This window comes from Leuresthes tenuis, unplaced genomic scaffold (assembly GCF_036924035.1).
Source record: "Leuresthes tenuis unplaced genomic scaffold, fLeuTen1.0.hap1 SCAF_18, whole genome shotgun sequence".
Lineage (NCBI taxonomy): Eukaryota > Metazoa > Chordata > Actinopteri > Atheriniformes > Atherinopsidae > Leuresthes > Leuresthes tenuis.
The window spans coordinates 10,617,633-10,635,296 of NW_027325372.1; the positions used below are offsets into that span (position 1 = coordinate 10,617,633).

Here is a 17,664-nt window from a genome sequence, read left to right on the forward strand (position 1 = left end):
TGAGGCTAAGATAAAGACTGATGAGGGCAGGGAGACTGAATAATGAAGCTGAAATGTACAGTGATGCTCAAGAGAATCACAGAGGGAGATCACAATTAGTCTCACATTGAACATAGCTGTTTGAATTGAGCTCATCAGCAGCTAATGCAAAGCGAATAATTCATGACATCACATAACTGACCAAACAAGTTAGACAAACGTGAAAAATTTTCCATTTGTATAAAAACCTCAAAGCTTCAAAGATTAATGACTGAAAGAGTTTTATAGGATCGTGACCATGGAATTGAAACCAACTTTTATACAACTTTCAAAGTGCAAACCCTGCACTTTGAAAGTGTGTGACTCACACACTGTTGGGTATCGTTTTCAGGGCAGCACCGGTAGTTCTACCACTGCTGTTGTTCTGCTGTGTGACTGTGAGCCAAATGTTTCAGCTACAACAGTGTAACATTCAGAAAAAATAAAAAAACAGAGCAGCTTCTCTTTCGCAGCCCGCAACACTCGCAGAGAACACGGTTTTCTGCTTTTACCTCTTGGTTTCTTTGCTCGGAGCCGATCTGAAGCTTCTGTGGATTCTTCAGCTGCTGCTCCAGTTTCTGGATCTCTTGCTGGAAGAAGTCCCTCTCGTGTTCTCGATCCACAGCTTGCTCCTGGACACCAAAATTAAACCAGAACAGAGGGAGACAGAGTTAATATTTGCGACATCGATGCAGGTTTATAAGGGGAATCAACTTGGTGTTATTCAAATGGGAATGCTGCATCTTCTTATAGGTTAAACACAAACGGATAGAAGAACCTCAATAAAACTAATATTTACGGCTGTATTAGAAAACCTTTGTCATAAAAATACTTCATATTGTAATAATTCAGATTGTGAATTCATTACAGTACCTGTTACTCAGTGCCAAACAAGATTTCTACTCAGAATGTCCCGTAAGGGTTAATCGGGGTTAAATTGTCTTAAAAACTCCTTTAGTCTAGCATTAGATGTATGTTAGCTCTGTAATATGCCAAAAAATGATCAAATGTGACCTGTAAAGAACTGCAAAGAAAACTTTTTATGTTTCATTAATTATTTAAGCTCTGCTGAGGAAGACCATTTAAGGTTAGTTTCCAAAATATTGTTGACGGCTCGAGCAGATAAACTGCACAGCTCCGCTGCGTTTCTTTCTTACATCAAGAAACTTCCTGTTCTTCTCCAGCTGTTTTTCCAGGGCGTGAATCTGCTGTCGGAGGTCTCCGCTCTCTGACGTCTGAGCTTGCTCCAGCTCAATCACCCTGTTGACTTGCTCCTCCAGGTCCGCCTCCAGCAGCTTCACCTGCTTTAAGAGGTCAGTGTTCTCCTTCTCCGCCTGCCGTTGGACATCCACCTTCTCTTTCATCAGCTTCTCCGTCTCCTCCAGCAGGTCTACAGAACATGACGAAGGGGGGACGGGAGGTCAGGTGCTGGTGCCGGACAACTGAAGGTCGCCAACTTTAATGAGTCGCTTCGGTGGGATTTTGGCAATAAGAACAGGATGCTGAGATATGATTGAAGAGTCTGAAGTCTGTCTGCCATGTGATCAGATCTAACGCAACTTTTCACCGTAACAATCCTGTCCTGCGCAACACTGCTTTAATCACAACTACTTTCTTTCTTTAAATCTTGCAATTTCAGCTACTTGAGTCACTTTTATGACATATCATCTGAATAAATGGCCAACATCAGAGTCTTCAAACATCTCAGTCAACTTCCCAACATATAACCCAACTGCCGAACATGACTCCCCCATCACAGTCCCATCATTACCCTCTGCTGCCACCAGTGAACAACCCTCACCGCTTCACCCAGGATCAGACCCCCCAGGATTAGTGCAAAAGTAACAGGATGATAGAGTGCAGATGACAGATAAGACATTGCAATATCCATGCCCAATAAGCTTTTACAAGCAGGGGAGAGGCATTCCTGAACAGCCAATCATTACACTCAAAGAAATGCTGTCAGATATATATATATATATATGTAAGTAAGAAAAGAAGAAAAAAAACATGTAAGCTTTAAGAGGAGAATAGATGACGAGTGATCGGAAATTAATGACTACATATGAAGTCTGGAGATTCATTTCATCATGCTAAAATGAGCGCTAACACTGACTCCAGAACATTAAAAAAATGACAAACCAGGACACAAAAAAGAAAATCAGTCAAAATGAAAAGCTGAAGCCATGGTTAGCGATTGCACCGAGTGAGTTTGTGAGCTCATAACAAGCAAGCTCCAAGCTTTGATGGTGAGTTGCTGGATTGGGGTTAGAGATATAAACTGTCACTCAGCGAGACAATTAGAAGAACATATAGATATGACTGAGCCATGCTCAAAGTGGACACACCTGCTTCAGGTGCTGCAACCATTGCAGCTTCAACTAGGCCTACAGGAGAATGAGAAAGCACAAGAATTTAACATGCTCTTGTTTTTGTCATGAACAGGAAAAGTCTTAAGATAGAGAATGGAAAAAGGTCGGGATGGGAAGGTGATGCTTTTCCGTCTGTTACACAGCAGAGGCTTCAGGCTGTAAAAAGGATGACATGAAAGGAAAGGTTCTGGAAAGAACCACTTTAGGGGTTAGTGTTAAACACAGCATACTCACCGTCTTATGAGAAAATAAACTCAAGGGATACCTTTTTGATCATGTGGAGGTGATACAGAGTAAATTAGCGCATACAGTAACCTTCATGTTACTTCAAGGTAAACAACTAATAACTGTGACTTAAAACAGCTGCAAATGTTTCCTCATAATTTCATCATGATTAAAAAATTAAACATTCTACAAATAAACTTTTTATTGACTTTTTGTTCCTTGGTTGTTATTGGTTGACTAAAATGCTCTTTAACTTCACAAAACTATCAAAGAAAGTACTATGAGCCCTTTTTGAGAAACCAGAGGAGATACAAATCTTAGAAGTGCACACATGTCAGTGTACTGTATACAGAACTGCTACCTGAAGCTAAAACTGACTCCGGATTCATGTGTAATTCAAGGCAAAACACACATTAAAATGCAGGTGATTAACGTTTGACCTTGTTTCAATTTAATCCTATTAAAAATGAGATTTGACACTTAATTAGATAAAATGGAAAACCATTTCGTTGGCACAAGCCAAGCACAAACTCTTAAGTGTTATCAATGCAAATGGTCACAAAAATCACTATATTTCAAATTCAGACTATGCCGAGTAAATTTAATTTCTCCTCAGCTTAAAGTAACCAACCGTAAGTATCATTTGAAAATGTCCGTTCCTGTGGTGATACGTACAGAGTTCACGTGGCCCAGCCCCCTCCTTCATTGCGTCTTGTTGCCGTGACAGGAGCTCGCGCTCCTCCTGCATCTGAAGCCTTTCCTGCTCCAACTCGTGCAGCCTGCTACTTGTTACCTGCATTTAAAGAAACTTTAAATCAGGGTCTGACATTCATGTTGTATGTTGTCACTTCTAGACTAAGCCGTGTTTTTCCGTTTGACTCGACAGATTCTCACTGCTTTAACGACCCCAAAAAGCATTGATTCCTTCTGAAGACTTTAAAAAAAAAATGGTCTTCTTAATCATTTAAAAACTGCTGTGCTGTGTTTTTTTCACTTGCATTGGATGAGCACATGTAACATACATGTAGTTACATGCAACATGTAACTCTGTATGTTTTTGTCGGAGTTTCAACACAAAAAAAACACAGATTTTCGCCAGTCTAATCTTTTGATCAACTCAGATACACTTGGCATTAAAACCTAAAACCAGAGTGCAGAATGAGCTAAACCAAGTGCAACGGGTACTGAGCTGATAAAATAGGTGGTGAAATCAACAGGTTTCCTTACACTGTTGAAGTTGGAGTGAATGAGAAATTGAGGTGGTTGGTCTCACACTAAAAGCTTTGCTTCGCAAAGGCTCTGAAGGGAAGAACAGTCCTTTTTACTCATCCTCTTCATAGACGTTATCACCGTGTTCTCTTTTTTTTTGTCTTTTTCAGTTTAGCCGGACACTAGGAGTGCCGAAACAAACAGCCAATCCATATCTAATTATGCTTTCAAGTAGAGCAGTGAAACATATTGACATGACGTCGATGCTCACATCAAACAGCTTAAGTGTGCACAGAAAATGCAGCCTCTGAGCTAACCTACCACACAGATAATCCCATGGGCGCCATATACCCAAATACAAAGCTGGAACCTGGATCTATAACATTAATATTGCCCTTTTGTAGATCAATATCATCTTATGACTGAGCCCGAGTTCCACTGAAGTTTTTTGCTATCACATGAAGAAGTAGTTGTGGTTCCTCTTCCTTGCAGCTCACCTGCAGCTCTTGCTCGAGGCTCAGCTGGAGCTCTTCCTTCTGGCGTAACTGCTCCTCCAGCGCAGCCCGTTCACCCGTGTAGCCATCGATGACACCTGCGTGCAGATGGTACGAGAAAAGTAAAGTTAGAAAGGAAAAGAGCAACTTGTGCAACTTTGTTTTGGCGTTCTTGCTTAGCTCCGGTCACACGGCAGATTAGATTAACAGGAGCTCAAAACAAAAGTAATAAAAACAACATGTTTCACGTGCATGCTCTGCTACACAAACATGCGTGGAGACACGGAGATGAGCACATGCGAGAATGTCTGACCCATTTTGCTTGACATGACGTTCAAGACTGAGCTGTAAATACAATGAAATGCTCTATGATTACTGTAGTGCTCTGTCACAGGTCACCAAGCATTATCCTCCAGAATGGCATTCACTTCATAGATGGAGGAAACAAGGTATGCACACACTAAGAGGCTGGTGAGAAAATGTCTATTCATTTACTGTACACACTGTTCGACTCTGAAAATATTTTCTGGCTTGACGGCTGCCTGTCGCTCATCTGACAGAGAAGCTGAAGGTAAGTGCCACCTTTCACACAACAGGAAGCAAAGCTGTTTGTCAAAGGAGGGATCGCTCTGTGATACTCAGCTGTCAGATACCCCTAATTAAGTGGCTGAAAACAAAACAAAAAAAACATCATCCACCAGCTGCAAACTGAACAGGGATGTCTTGGAAATCCTTCCAGCCACATTATCTGATGAAACCATACAAGCAGGTCCTGTTTGTGTGTAAAAAAAACACATCGACATTTACTTCGCTTTATCGGTCACTGAAGAGGATCTTTTCTTTCGAGGATGAGCCCATCTCTTGATTTATTCTAAAACCAGTTTAAAAAGGCAACGCCCAGAAGTTTTACCTGGTTCATCCAAACAACAGGAGCAGAGACATTTCTCTTTCATCTTATTGTTATTTTTACAGAGTGGGCGCTCAAGAGAGACAGGCGAAGCAGATTTCCAACACTCCCCGACGGAGAATGAAGAGGGACGCCACATGACCAGATAACCAAATTCATGCAAAGCCGTTTTCTTTTAAAATAGAACGAAAGTTTAAAGAATGAGTGAAGCAGCATTTATGTTCAGTCTGACAGATCACTCAGCAGCTATTGAGATAACTGATCTTTTCTGAAATCTTGAGGGCAGGATAAGCTGCTTTTCTCTGGTTACTCCTGTGGTTTTTAGGGAGTTTTCTTTGTCCTCATTAAATCAAAGCCTAAATACAAAACATGCCATATGCTAAAGAACACCAAAAGGCCAGTCTATTATTTGTACCACTGGGTCAATATGCACGACATAAGATTTATTTTACTTTAGTTGCAGCCATTATCTCCTCAATGATTCCTTTTCATGAACAGACACCAAAAAAGTTTAAAGCCATTTTATGACAGCAAATATTTGCAGCTCCTCTGTAGGATTAGTGAACACAAACATTGGAACAGGATCCCAGTCTAGCAAAAGACAGCGTACGATTAGAAATGGCTGTAAACTTACCGCAGTTCAGTGTGTCCAATGAGCAAACAAGAAGGAAATGATTCTGGTACTGCTGAAACCTCCAAAGTGTGCGAAGGCTTAAAAAAGAAAGTGTGTGGACTGGGTCTGGTGTGTGTTGCAACAGCTGACCCTCACGGACCAGCTGCCTCTGAAGTGAACAGAGCAGCAAGTTTGCTGATCCACAATGAGAGAAATAATACTTGCTGATGTCCTATCAGTGTTAACAACTACACTGACTCACTACTTTACCTCCACTCAAACACCCTCATAATTTAGCCGTCACACATTGATGCAAATCAAATTTTCAAACACAATCCATCAAGAGAACCTCACTGTCACCATTTGTTGCGTTTTCACCACAGATGGCCTCACACTCCTTTACTCTCCTATTGAAACAGCTGATGCCATCACTCCTTGTGACACCTTCCTCCCCCAGACACATGCTCACATCCATTTCCATTTAATTTGGCTTAATTAAACTCTCCTCAGTATCTGTAATCATCTGTATTTTGACAAACAAATCAACAAGACGAGAGTCCGTAAAGAAATTAGGAGCACTGCGGTTGTTGCCTGTTTTAAAAGGCCAACAAACACTTGAATGCTTGACAGACCAAATAAATAAAAAGCCAACATTCAAATTAGACTGAGGTACAACTCATTATGTTTTGGAGAAAAAATTAGGCACAATACAGTTCCTGTCATGTTGTATTTCCAACATGAGGACAAAATCTCACCCTCAGCACGGTGAAGTTCCACTGCCAGCTGCTCGCGGGTTCTTGCCTCCTCTGACAGCCTCTCCTGCAGCTCGTCCTGCTTCTGCAGCAGCTCGTTCATCTCCTGGTTGTGGCGGAAGGACTCCCGCATCAGCTCTGTCTGGGTCATCCGGGCATGTTCAAGCTAAGAGGAGATACAGAAGGAATGGTGTCACGCCGTTAGAACCAAGTTTTTGCAGCTGTGACGATCCTGCCATGGTTAGTTCTATTTGAGCATCTCTGACCGCAACATTTCAATTGCAACTTCAACAAATCAGCTCCACAAAGGCTCTGGACTCTCCAAAAATGAGCAAACACCCATCACGTCAATTTCAGCAGATGCTCACTGAAATGCAAAAGACAAATAAGCACCTCATAACTAACAAGTTGTGCCACTAAACTACAGAATAAAAGAAGGCAACACAAACGGTGGAAAACAATGAGGAAACACTGACATTTCATTTAATTCAGCTGGTTTTAATGCAGGTGAAATAATGCTTGAATAATGATCAGCTCAAATAATTCTGATCAGGAGATTATGGATGGTTTATTATGGATGGATATGGATGGAAACAAACTGACACTTTACAACACACAACAATTTTCAACGACAGCAGATTAGGCAGATTTGAGCTACTTGCAAGTGTTCTTGGTTTAAAATATCATCAGCACAGAGAAAAACATGAATCGTATCTGACTTATTTACAAAAGCATATTGTGTGTGATGTTTTTAATCAGACATCAACACGTGAACTCGTACTGCAACGAAAATGCATGTGTATTAAAGTCAGTGACAAACAGAGATTATTTGCTGATGTAACAGCCATATAATAAGATAAGATTGCCACATTTGTGTTTTAAACTGCTATTCGCGTGACAGAGGGCATATTTTCCCTGGGTGAATACGAGAAGCTCATCATAATGCAATAAACTTCCAGCACACTCGCACTCTCATTTATATAGATTTCCATATCTCCCTGATCAAAGGTCTTATTGTAAAAGCATGGGAACTGGGAGGTGGTAAGGTGAGCCTAACACAGAGAAGAAGTCACGCGATCTTTCACCGAATGATTCAAGAGAGCTCTGAGCAGCTGCGCGCCTACGTGGAACGACATTCAGCTTACATCACATCTGCATGTATAGACACGAGCCACAGAAAACAGGCTGTGAAAAGAACATAAAACATTCATTGACAGTGTATGTTCTACATAGACTGATTAAAGATGCAGAAACTCGCTTTCAATGTATAATTCAAATACATTTGTGGGTTAACAAGCGTTAAACTTACAGTATACGGAGGAGTGGGCAGGGAGATTTTGGAGATGACCTTAAGAAGGTGACCATTAGTCCTGTGATTGACATGTGAGATTTGGGTCTGAACCACCACTGCGTTTTTTGAGTTTAAGGTGCTGCAAAGTGGGAAGGGTCGTGGTAGGGGTACACGAGATTCCACTTCGTACACATCCCGATCCTCCCCTTCCATCCACGTGCTGCTCTGCATGCTCGAGTTCCAATAAGAGCGGTAGGAGTCCATGGTAAACAGATACAGGAGCTTCTTATCAGGAGTTATCAAAAGGGGTTTCTATTCACCATGATCTGTGGGGCTGATCTGCACAACCACGAAGGAGCATAAAGTCCAGTGGGAAATGAAGCAGTGTTGTGGATCACTCCAAGCAACGGTCTCTATGTGTTTGGCACACACACAGGAAGCGTAAACAACATCTGAAGAGGGTGAAACTCACGTCATCTCAATCTCATACTGCCTGGTCGAGGTAGAAGTTTCTGATGAAAACTGAGAGAGAAAATCATCCGGCGAAGGTGAGGATTTTTATAGTCTTACTAAAAAGTGTCATCCTTGGCAGCAAGTGGAGGTAAAATCTGGGTCCTGCAGCCTAGAGGGCATTCCTGAACACGGCAGCAGGAGGTATGTAAACACAAAGGCAAGCATTTCGTACCCCCTTGTCCTCTTTGTGGACATCCAGCCCTCTTTCTGTGTCCTCTCTGACCTTCTTTCCTCGGAGTAAAACCATATCATGCCGCTCAGTGAAGCTCACACCCCCATGTCTGCTCCCGCTCGCTCTCCTCTGTCCCTCTGGAGATTCATTAACAATACCGTGCTGCTGTAGCAACCCCAACCTGCAGGGAAGCCTCCCAGGGGCCCCTTTTAATTGTTAAGCACAAGCGTCAGTCAACCGATGGTGATACGACGACACTCAGATCGAAAGTCGCTCACTCTTTGCTTCTTACTTCCTTCTGAAGCCGCTGTCATTCCCTCTCCACGCATGCTCCTGTGCTCACGCCATGGAATTACTCACTATAGCTGGAAAGCTTACTTGCTTTTCTTCTCTTTACCCATGTACTTAAAGAGGAAATAAATCCAATTAATATCCAATACTTTCGAGGCAGTTTTAGGCTTTCAGGTGAGGGGAATTTCTCCAACTTCCTACACTGAATCCACACACCAGGATACTGCTCAGAAAAAGTGGGAGGGAAGCAGGTGTGGCTTCAATCCTTTTGCCAAATGGACCAGGTAGACAGCTCTCGCACACACTCCCTGTACACATAAATAACCACACACCTTACCCTTAGAAAGCTGTCAAACCAGCTTTTTTTTCCCCCCTTTGCAGCAGTTACAAGATGCAATTAAGCAGTCTGACATGCTGCCTCTTGGTCTCAGCTAAGGTTTGCTATGTCAACTGTCATATTTGCTGCACTTGAGCAATTTCTGCGTCTCAACGGCAAATAATGGTAAAGAGCAATGAGAGGCGGATACATTCCCCAGGCAAATTATTTACAGCCATGGCTCAACAAACACACTGAACATTCTTGATCAGGCTAGTTGCATCAATCTCTTCTTACCACACAACTTCAAGACGTGATGATCCAACAACACCCACAGAAAAGAGTAATGTACACCGGATCAATAGCAACAGGAAAATCACTGAAGAAACCATTAGAGCCTTTGTTGATTACACCTTTAATGTGCTATCGATTGTGCCTTTTCAGACAAAATCTAAACTGTAGTACATGTGATCAGCTTGTAATTCTATTATTATGCTTTACTATGGCTACAAATTAGGAGTATGATCCTTGTGCAGTATTTCCTTTCCTAATCTATAAACTGTTTGGTCTGTAACGCATCAGAAATACACAAATGCTTGCTTTGTTTAGTTAGAATTCCAATATCTAAAGGAAATCATAGATCATTATATCATAGATGATTTGTAAGACTTACAAAAGGTTGCATTTTAGAAGCAAGAACTAGTAAATTTACCGTCCGTGTGCTGCATAAAAAGGCTTAGCAACAAATCGTGCCACCATCCTTAAACTTCTTGACTTTTAAAAGATAAAAAGAGGCGAACCAGTTTCGGTGCAAACACCCCTATAAGTGGGTGTATTTAATCCAGACGTTGTGAATATGGCCTTTAAAGCCATAACAATGCGTGAAAACAAAATCTAAATGATTTAATACCAAACACGGATGCACATCTGCGATGTGGATGACGCATGGCTTGGAACTTTAAAGCTATTTTTAGATCACGAGATGTAAAACTGCTTTAGCGTGAATAACGCATGAATTCCAACCGGGGGGAGGATAACTTGTGCAGCCAGTTACAGTAACACCCTTAATGGCCTAGTTACACTTGCCTCGTCTCTGTGAGCTGACACTGGACACAGTGGGAGGAGTACATGCACACCCTGAGGGGGGTGGAGTTGTTCTGTGTAGCTGGACGAGGATAGGCTGTCTGGTCAGACAAAAGCTCTGTGTAAATAGTGCTTGTATCTATAGGCAACCGCTGGGAATGAGGCAGCTCTTTTGTGTGTGAATTCTAGACAGGCCAACTTTGTTGCCGACCGCATTCTGCTATCTCATCCCCATTATGTCTCCATGAACAGGCGCAATAACCCACACAGGGGGTTAACAGTGTGGAGAGTGCATTTAAATGTCTTGACAAAGCCTAAATGTGCCACTGGAGCTTTCTGTTTATTGGTAACTTCAGGGCACTAACAAACACAGAACTATTCATCAGTGATTCATTTGAAATCTCAAATAGAGAGAAAGCTGTTTTACTGGGTAGATGACAAGAAACTAGGACTCGTATAGAAAAGTATCGCATACTAAGATCAGATGTTTGGTCATGTTGTTAGCTGGGTTTACTTATTCTGAGATATACTGTCTGAACCTGAATGACACAGGGAACTTACAACTCATTTAAAGAATAGTTCAACATCTTTGTTTATCTCAGTCTGCTAAGGATGCAGAAACAGTTAGCTGCCTGGAGAATCTTTTTACAAAACGGTTGATTAAATAATAATAACTTTAGATGTACTTGTTGGTGGATTTTCTAAGAATGGCATCAATCTTTAGCTTTAGTTTCCTGGGTATCAACATCACAGATCCTGAAATGATCATGAAACTGGTGACCAGTTAAGGCTGGTTAGATGCTGTTAAACCCCCGGCCTCTTCAATGCTCCAAATCTCAACTCCTTAAACTCCTCCGATGAGCTCAGAAGTGCATGAATATGTATGTATAAAACAAAACCGCAGAACTACTACACCATCACTTATTGAGAAGAAAAGATGTAAAGAAAAGCAGCTCATTTACCACTCTGGCTAAGAAAACGGAGATACGACCATCTATCAAAAGAAAATATCCTAAATAGAAACAGGACAAATGGGATTTACAAGTTGGACGTGAAGGAGGTGATTAAAACTGCAAAAACATCTCGAGCACCCATCTACCAAGTATCAGGGATTGGAACTGAGGTGTGTCACAGAACAAAGGATAATAAAAGAGAACAAAAAACAACAACAGACAAAAACAAAATCCTTGATCATGCATAAGTTTCCATTCTTCCAAACTCAATATATTTCGGCTGCAACTGTCTTGGGGTATGTCTCTACACGTTTTGCCACATCTAACCCATTCCTGCTCCAACTGCTTCGAGCTAAATGGGTTCTGCTGGTGCACAGCAATCTCTAAGCCAAACCACAGATTCTCAATAGTGCTGATGTCGGAGCTTTGACCATTTTAATCTTTCTCCTTAAATCACTCATTGCTTTAGCAGTATGCTTATGGTCTCTGAGATGCTTTGTAATCAATTAGTCTGAACATGAAAAGGACATCAAAGTACCATATGCATTAAGATGAGGACCTAAGAGGTGTTAACCTGTCAATGGTGCAAACAAGCGTTGGTTTATACCTGGTTAGTGGTGTCTGTGATGGCCATCAGCATCTTCTCCAAAGCTGTCTGGAGTCGGCTGCTAATACCCATCAAATATTCCTCGTTCTCGAGCTGTGGCCCTGCTCCGAGCAGCAGGCTGTCCATCATCTGCTGAGAAAACTCCACACCCTCGTCAGCTTCCCCGGACCAGATGCTCAAGTCGTCTGCACCAGTTTCGCTGCCCTGACAACTTCCTGCGGTAACAGGAGGCAGAAATAAATCAAGTGCATTTGAACGAGTATGCTGCAATATCAGGAGGAAAACCAAAATACGATGAGAAAACAACATGCGCCATGTGATACGTACTTTTATATGAAGCTACTCATAACCATTCGTGGATCACAAATTGGGTCCTTACATGAAGTAAGGGGAAAAAAGATGACTAATAATGATGTTTATGGATTGTTTATGCTCCGGACAAAATGGGATGCCAAGTAGTGCAAAATATACACCGATAGTAAAAGTGAAGGTGCACAGGGCCATCTGGTTTAAGCGGGTACAGCTCGCACAGTTTACTGCCTTTAAGGTTTGCATATAGCTGTTCAACATACTTTCTCATTTTCATTGGATATCAAGATAGAAGAAGGCAGTGTGGGTCAAAAATTATTGTATTAAGTGTTAATTTAGACAATGTAAAGGGGTTAAGAATTTAGGACCCAGGTTGTGAAGGATATAAGCAGTTAAAATCATGCTGGTTTCACACAGCTTTAGAAAGGTTTTAGAATAATATACAGGTCTTTAAAGGCCATTGTAAGAACCCTAAACATTACAAATGTATACTGTGAGTGGGTCAGTTGTTAATGCAAGTGTTGCAAAAGCCAGTGCACACGCAATTCATCATCACTCAAGTCTCATAAGTCAAGCTATTCCGTCAGTTATTGAACTACAGAAGCACACAGAGCATTGATTAAAGTACTGTAGTTTTCACATGGCCAGAACAGAGTGACTTCAAAATGATATTGGCTACAGTGGGATGCCTATATCTTAGGGTTTTGTATGTTTAACAGGAATTTGAGATTAGATAAAGTACTGCCACTGTTGCATATAAAAAACATTGATGTAATACAATGACCAGCAGTCATAAGTTGCATGCAAGTATGTGATAAGACCAGACACGACATGCACCTCATGCCTGAGTGACAGCGATTTATGACCAATATCTACAGTAATCTGCAGCATAAGCAGCACCATGGGAAAGGAAGCTTTTAAAAAAAACCTTGATATCAAAATGGTTATATTAAATAACTGTGGGTTTACACATATAATTAGTGCATCTACACCATCTGTGCACCAGTTCTGTACCCCAAGGGTAAGCCATATATTCTCGATCAACATGAGCACCTATGGTTTTTGGTATTTGGATAACTATATATGGAATATTTTGACCAAATGAGACTTTGTCATCTTTGTTCCCTACCTGTAATTTTCCTGACATTTGAATTACAGGTTTATGAGTCTGTATAGTTATTTGCATGTGAGCAAGTAGAATTTGTGCGTGACAACTGCACACATATGCTAGCTGATGATGTTATTTTCCATTACATAAAGTGAACAACTAGCTCAAGGATAAATGAGGAGACACAGAGGAGCATCAGCTCCTGTTCATACCCGAGCATTACGTAGTCATGGTGCAGTATTACCACCCTGCAAATATTATATCCGTTCCCCAGTCGCTTAGATTTCAGTCACAGTTGACAGCAGCTTGTGCTGTTTGTTTTGTGCGTAAAGCACATGTGATAATTAACTCCAGAAGGCTAAATTAAAGCAATTGATTGATTGAAGGCACTTTTGTCGATAGTTGGACTCCTGCACCTGTTATTGAAATAAGGAGACTGACATGAACACAAATTACTTCTAGTTGTTGAGGATACTTGCCCGCCTGATGTGGTTTGATGGGCTCGGTGTGAAGTGAGGTGGAGGGGGGCGGCTGCACTCCACCAGAAGCCTCACGTAAACTCTGCATGTGGAGGCCCATAGTTTCCTCTGCGGCTGCAGTGGTCTTCAGGACGTCCACCAACACCTGGCTAAGCTTCTTGTTGATTTTCCGCAGCAGGTTTCTGAAAGCAAACGGGACGCTTGAGATTTTAGTGAAGATGTTGACACACACACAGGAAATTGATATATGTATATCGAGAAAGTGCGTTAATGCAGTGATACCTTTCAGCGTCTTTATCAGAAGACTCTCCTTCATCTTGCATTAACAATCTGAGCCCACCAGCTTGTGTTGTGCCACTTGTATCGCCCTCTTCCTCAACTCGTCCTTCGCCGTCGTCTCTCTTCTTTAAGGCCTGGACAGGCAGCAGAGAGAACACAGACAGAAGCCCCGTCATTGCAAAGTTTCAGCTGAATAAACAGCCTTCTGAAGAGCTCTGGACAGTGTGGCTGTATGCGTGACCATTAGTAAAAGTGAATTCAAATAGGGCACGGCAGTGTGTGCTTAGAAACACTGCTCTTTATGAGCACACACACACGCACAAACACAGAGACACACTTTAGCTCCCTTGGAGCTGAAAGAAACAGTAGTATCTTTGTGCTGCTATGGCAACAGGTGCACCTGAGACTAAGATAGAGCAGAGGTGGTGGCTCCACCTGCTGGAGACACAGCAACAATGCAGCTTATGATGTCAACAGATGCCACTCTGCATATTAGGATAAAACAATCACTTTTCACCACACACTCCATAACCCCATCTCATAACTTTCTTTTGTAGTATCACATAAGAATTGCAAAACACAAAAGACACGAGTAAACTCAGATGCAGGTTAAGCTCAAACTATTTTGAGACATAAAAGCAGAGAGCAATTGAATCAACTCTTGGGGGTTTTGCATTTCAGTACTTTTGAAAATATTTCAATTCATGTGACTGTATGCTTAAAGGGTTTTGTACAGAGAAGCTAGACACATTGATCACATTATATAACATTCAAGACTGTAAAGTACCGGATAAAAGAGAAGTTCGTATGAGGCGGCATTAAACTAAAGCCTCAAAAGTAAAATCTTTTCAGCCAAGAGCTTATTTTAGATAAGAAACTCTTTAGATGGTCTATTCAACTAAGGCTTTTTCTAAATTTATTCAAGTTGCATGGTATGTATGTTAATTATTTTACACGTCCTAAAAGAAGCCCGATTGTTTGTGATTCAGGACTGAATAACACTTTGCATGTAAACATCTGAGTTTTAATTTGCAGAGAAAAAAAACAAACAGAAAACTCTCCTCATAATCAAAAATAATGAAAATCTCTTACGGTGGCTTAAGAACGGCTTTGTTTCACACTGAATTATAACTGCTATAACTGCTCTCACAAAGAACACTGAATCTGACAGCCAGGACGGCCGAGCAGGCAAAGCTTAATCATGCAATTAATGCTCAGTGAAAACCGAGCAGGCTCTGGGATTAACTCTTCGAAGGAGGCGGAGACCTTTGGGAAAACTAAAAAGTCTTGTCGAGTGTATCGATGATGCCACGATAGAAATGATAGAACCTTTGATATTAATATCTGACAGAAGTGGATAAACAAACAATTTCTTACAAATATACCTTTCTAAAATAAAACTATCTGAAAATTGATGACACAGCAGCAATAAAGTCTGTCAGGTGGAATGAATGAGTTGAAGGCGTGTGCTTGAAAGTCGAGTGTAAACAAACACATTAGATATGACAGCCCAGTAGGAGACACTAACCTGCTCCGGTTCTGATTTGGTTTTCTGCAGCTCTTCCTTCAACTTTCTGATCTCAAAATTCCTCTCCTCCACCTCTCTTTCCAGTCTCGATCTCTCCACTTCCTCTAGCCAGACGACCGCTGTGGGTGAAGCCCGTGGAGTCTGCTCCTCGGTCTCTCTGTCCTCTCCCTCTTCTTCATCCCACTGGGTCTGCATGGAGGTGCTCGTATGGCGGGAACGTTTGTTGATTCGAGCCAGCTCCGTCTGCTGTGCAAACTCCACAGACATCTGAACTATGGCCTGTCGGAAAACAGAGATCCAGAGACATTTTCATTCTAGATGTGAGACATGATGGAGGTTTAAAAGTGCTGATAAAGTGTATGTATGGTTCTTCTTTCTATTCGGTGTCTCCATTAATGCAGTTTTGATCACAGATGGATAATGCACTGTGTTCAGATTACTGTCATTAATGACTTGAAAGTGCAGATTCCCAGAAGGCACAGTAAGATGCGTTTTCTTTTCCAAGCTCAGTCTACAATCTAATCATGCAACACTATGAAAAAAAGTTAGCATATTTAGGAAGAGCATTAGCTTACTTTCTCATCAGCCAATCGAAGCGCAAAACTTCAGGCACAAAATCTGTATGAAAACTCTAAATAAATGGCCACATACCTTGGCGACTTCCTCTTCCACTCTCTCCTGGTGTTGTTTCTCCTCTCGAAGGACCCCGAGGCTCTCAGTGGAGCTTCCAACACCAATGACACCGTTAAGACCCTGCTCTCTGTCTCCCCTGTCTTCTCCTCGCTCCCGTCTCCTCCTCTCCTGTTCCCCTTCTTCTCTCAGTCTCCTCAGCTCACTGCTGTGCTGCTCTTTGAGAGCAGCCACTTCTTGGACGTACTTGTGGTAAAGAGCTTTCCTTAGTGAGTGCAGCTGAGCTGTCAGGCCAGAAGACCTGGCAGACCAGTGCGACTCCACACCTGCCTCGGACTGCTCCTCCTCACTCGGGTCCTGAAAAGAGTGTCGAAAAAAGAGAAGGTTGCAAATTATTGCAATAGATGACAGAAGCTGCAATGTGTTCAAGTGAGGCAAATCATCCAGCTATAGACAATAAAAGTTCCTCATGACTGTTCCTGAAATAAACAGATCTTCTTCGTTGGAGCCAAACTCCACCCACTCATTCACAGCCGATAAATATACCATTTTGTTCTCTCAGCCTCCCAGCAACGATAAAAAGATACACAAGTGTCCTGCATCACATAACAGCCACATTTTCCAACTAAAACACAACCACTCTGTCTTGGAGAATTCCAGTCTCGTCTTTTTCCCAGTTTTAACGATACAAATCAAAACTTGCTATATCTTACAAAGCCAGATTTCTTTTTTTTTTGTTTGTTTTTCTGTCAATCTTCAACTCTGTCGTCTTCCGTCTTCGTCTCTGATATTTGCATGTGAATGCGAGAGCCTCAAAAAAACGCGAGCTGTGGAGTTTTGAGCTTGAAGGGAGCAAAACTGACACACTAAGAAGGGATAAAAGTTAGCAAGACGAGTGTGAGAGATGGCTTAAATGGAGCAGAGGTCATTCATGCAAGACAGAATCTTTCCTTTCATGCAGCCACCGAGACTAGAGTAAGTCTCCTTGGTGAAAAACTGTGTTATGTAACGTCCAATCCTTTTAATCGTTAGATATAGGTCCATTTATGATGCTGCCTCTGGAGTTTCAGCAGGCTGGGGATTTAGGGCACGTTTTAGCCTCGAGGCTGCGACTGCTCCCACCCTTCCACCATTACTGTCTAAGCATCTTAATGCATGTGCACGTTTCTGCTCATAGTAGGTTGTGATGCATGTGACGCATGTGACATGGAAGATTAGAAGACTGTAAAATAAAACGGCCCAACCTTAGGCTCCTGTCTTTCTGTCTCCATCCTCCCTGAGCTGGACTCTGGAGCACTGGACAGGCAGAAAGACAAAACACTCAATGTCAGTATTAATCGTTGCTGAACTAAAACAAGTTAAGAAATGACTGTTTTCTTTGTAAATGTTCATCAGAATATGTTTGATGAAACCTTAAGGAGTATGAAGAAGCCGGGACAAACATTCCTGATACATTTGACTGTAAATAAATTCTTATTTATAATAATTCATACAGAAATATCATGAAAATAAGTT

At 41.7% G+C, this 17,664-nt stretch overlaps 1 protein-coding gene across 5 annotated transcripts in view; it reads right to left on the reverse strand.

Moving 5' to 3' along the window:
- Positions 1 to 17,664, reverse strand: part of akap9 (A kinase (PRKA) anchor protein 9) — a 61,625-nt gene that overhangs the window by 17,671 nt on the left and 26,290 nt on the right. For 3 of the 5 annotated variants that reach the window (XM_072369972.1, XM_072369973.1, XM_072369969.1), the window contains 12 exons: positions 17,394 to 17,445; positions 16,171 to 16,506; positions 15,520 to 15,798; positions 13,995 to 14,125; positions 13,709 to 13,912; positions 11,817 to 12,027; positions 6,594 to 6,756; positions 4,322 to 4,416; positions 3,291 to 3,408; positions 2,367 to 2,405; positions 1,176 to 1,408; positions 531 to 650 (listed from right to left, as the gene is read on the reverse strand). In XM_072369972.1, the coding sequence (XP_072226073.1) occupies positions 531 to 650; positions 1,176 to 1,408; positions 2,367 to 2,405; positions 3,291 to 3,408; positions 4,322 to 4,416; positions 6,594 to 6,756; positions 11,817 to 12,027; positions 13,709 to 13,912; positions 13,995 to 14,125; positions 15,520 to 15,798; positions 16,171 to 16,506; positions 17,394 to 17,445 (1,981 nt within the window). The remainder of the gene's footprint in view (positions 1 to 530; positions 651 to 1,175; positions 1,409 to 2,366; positions 2,406 to 3,290; positions 3,409 to 4,321; positions 4,417 to 6,593; positions 6,757 to 11,816; positions 12,028 to 13,708; positions 13,913 to 13,994; positions 14,126 to 15,519; positions 15,799 to 16,170; positions 16,507 to 17,393; positions 17,446 to 17,664) is intronic. The other 2 variants (XM_072369970.1, XM_072369971.1) reach the window with 2 other exon arrangements.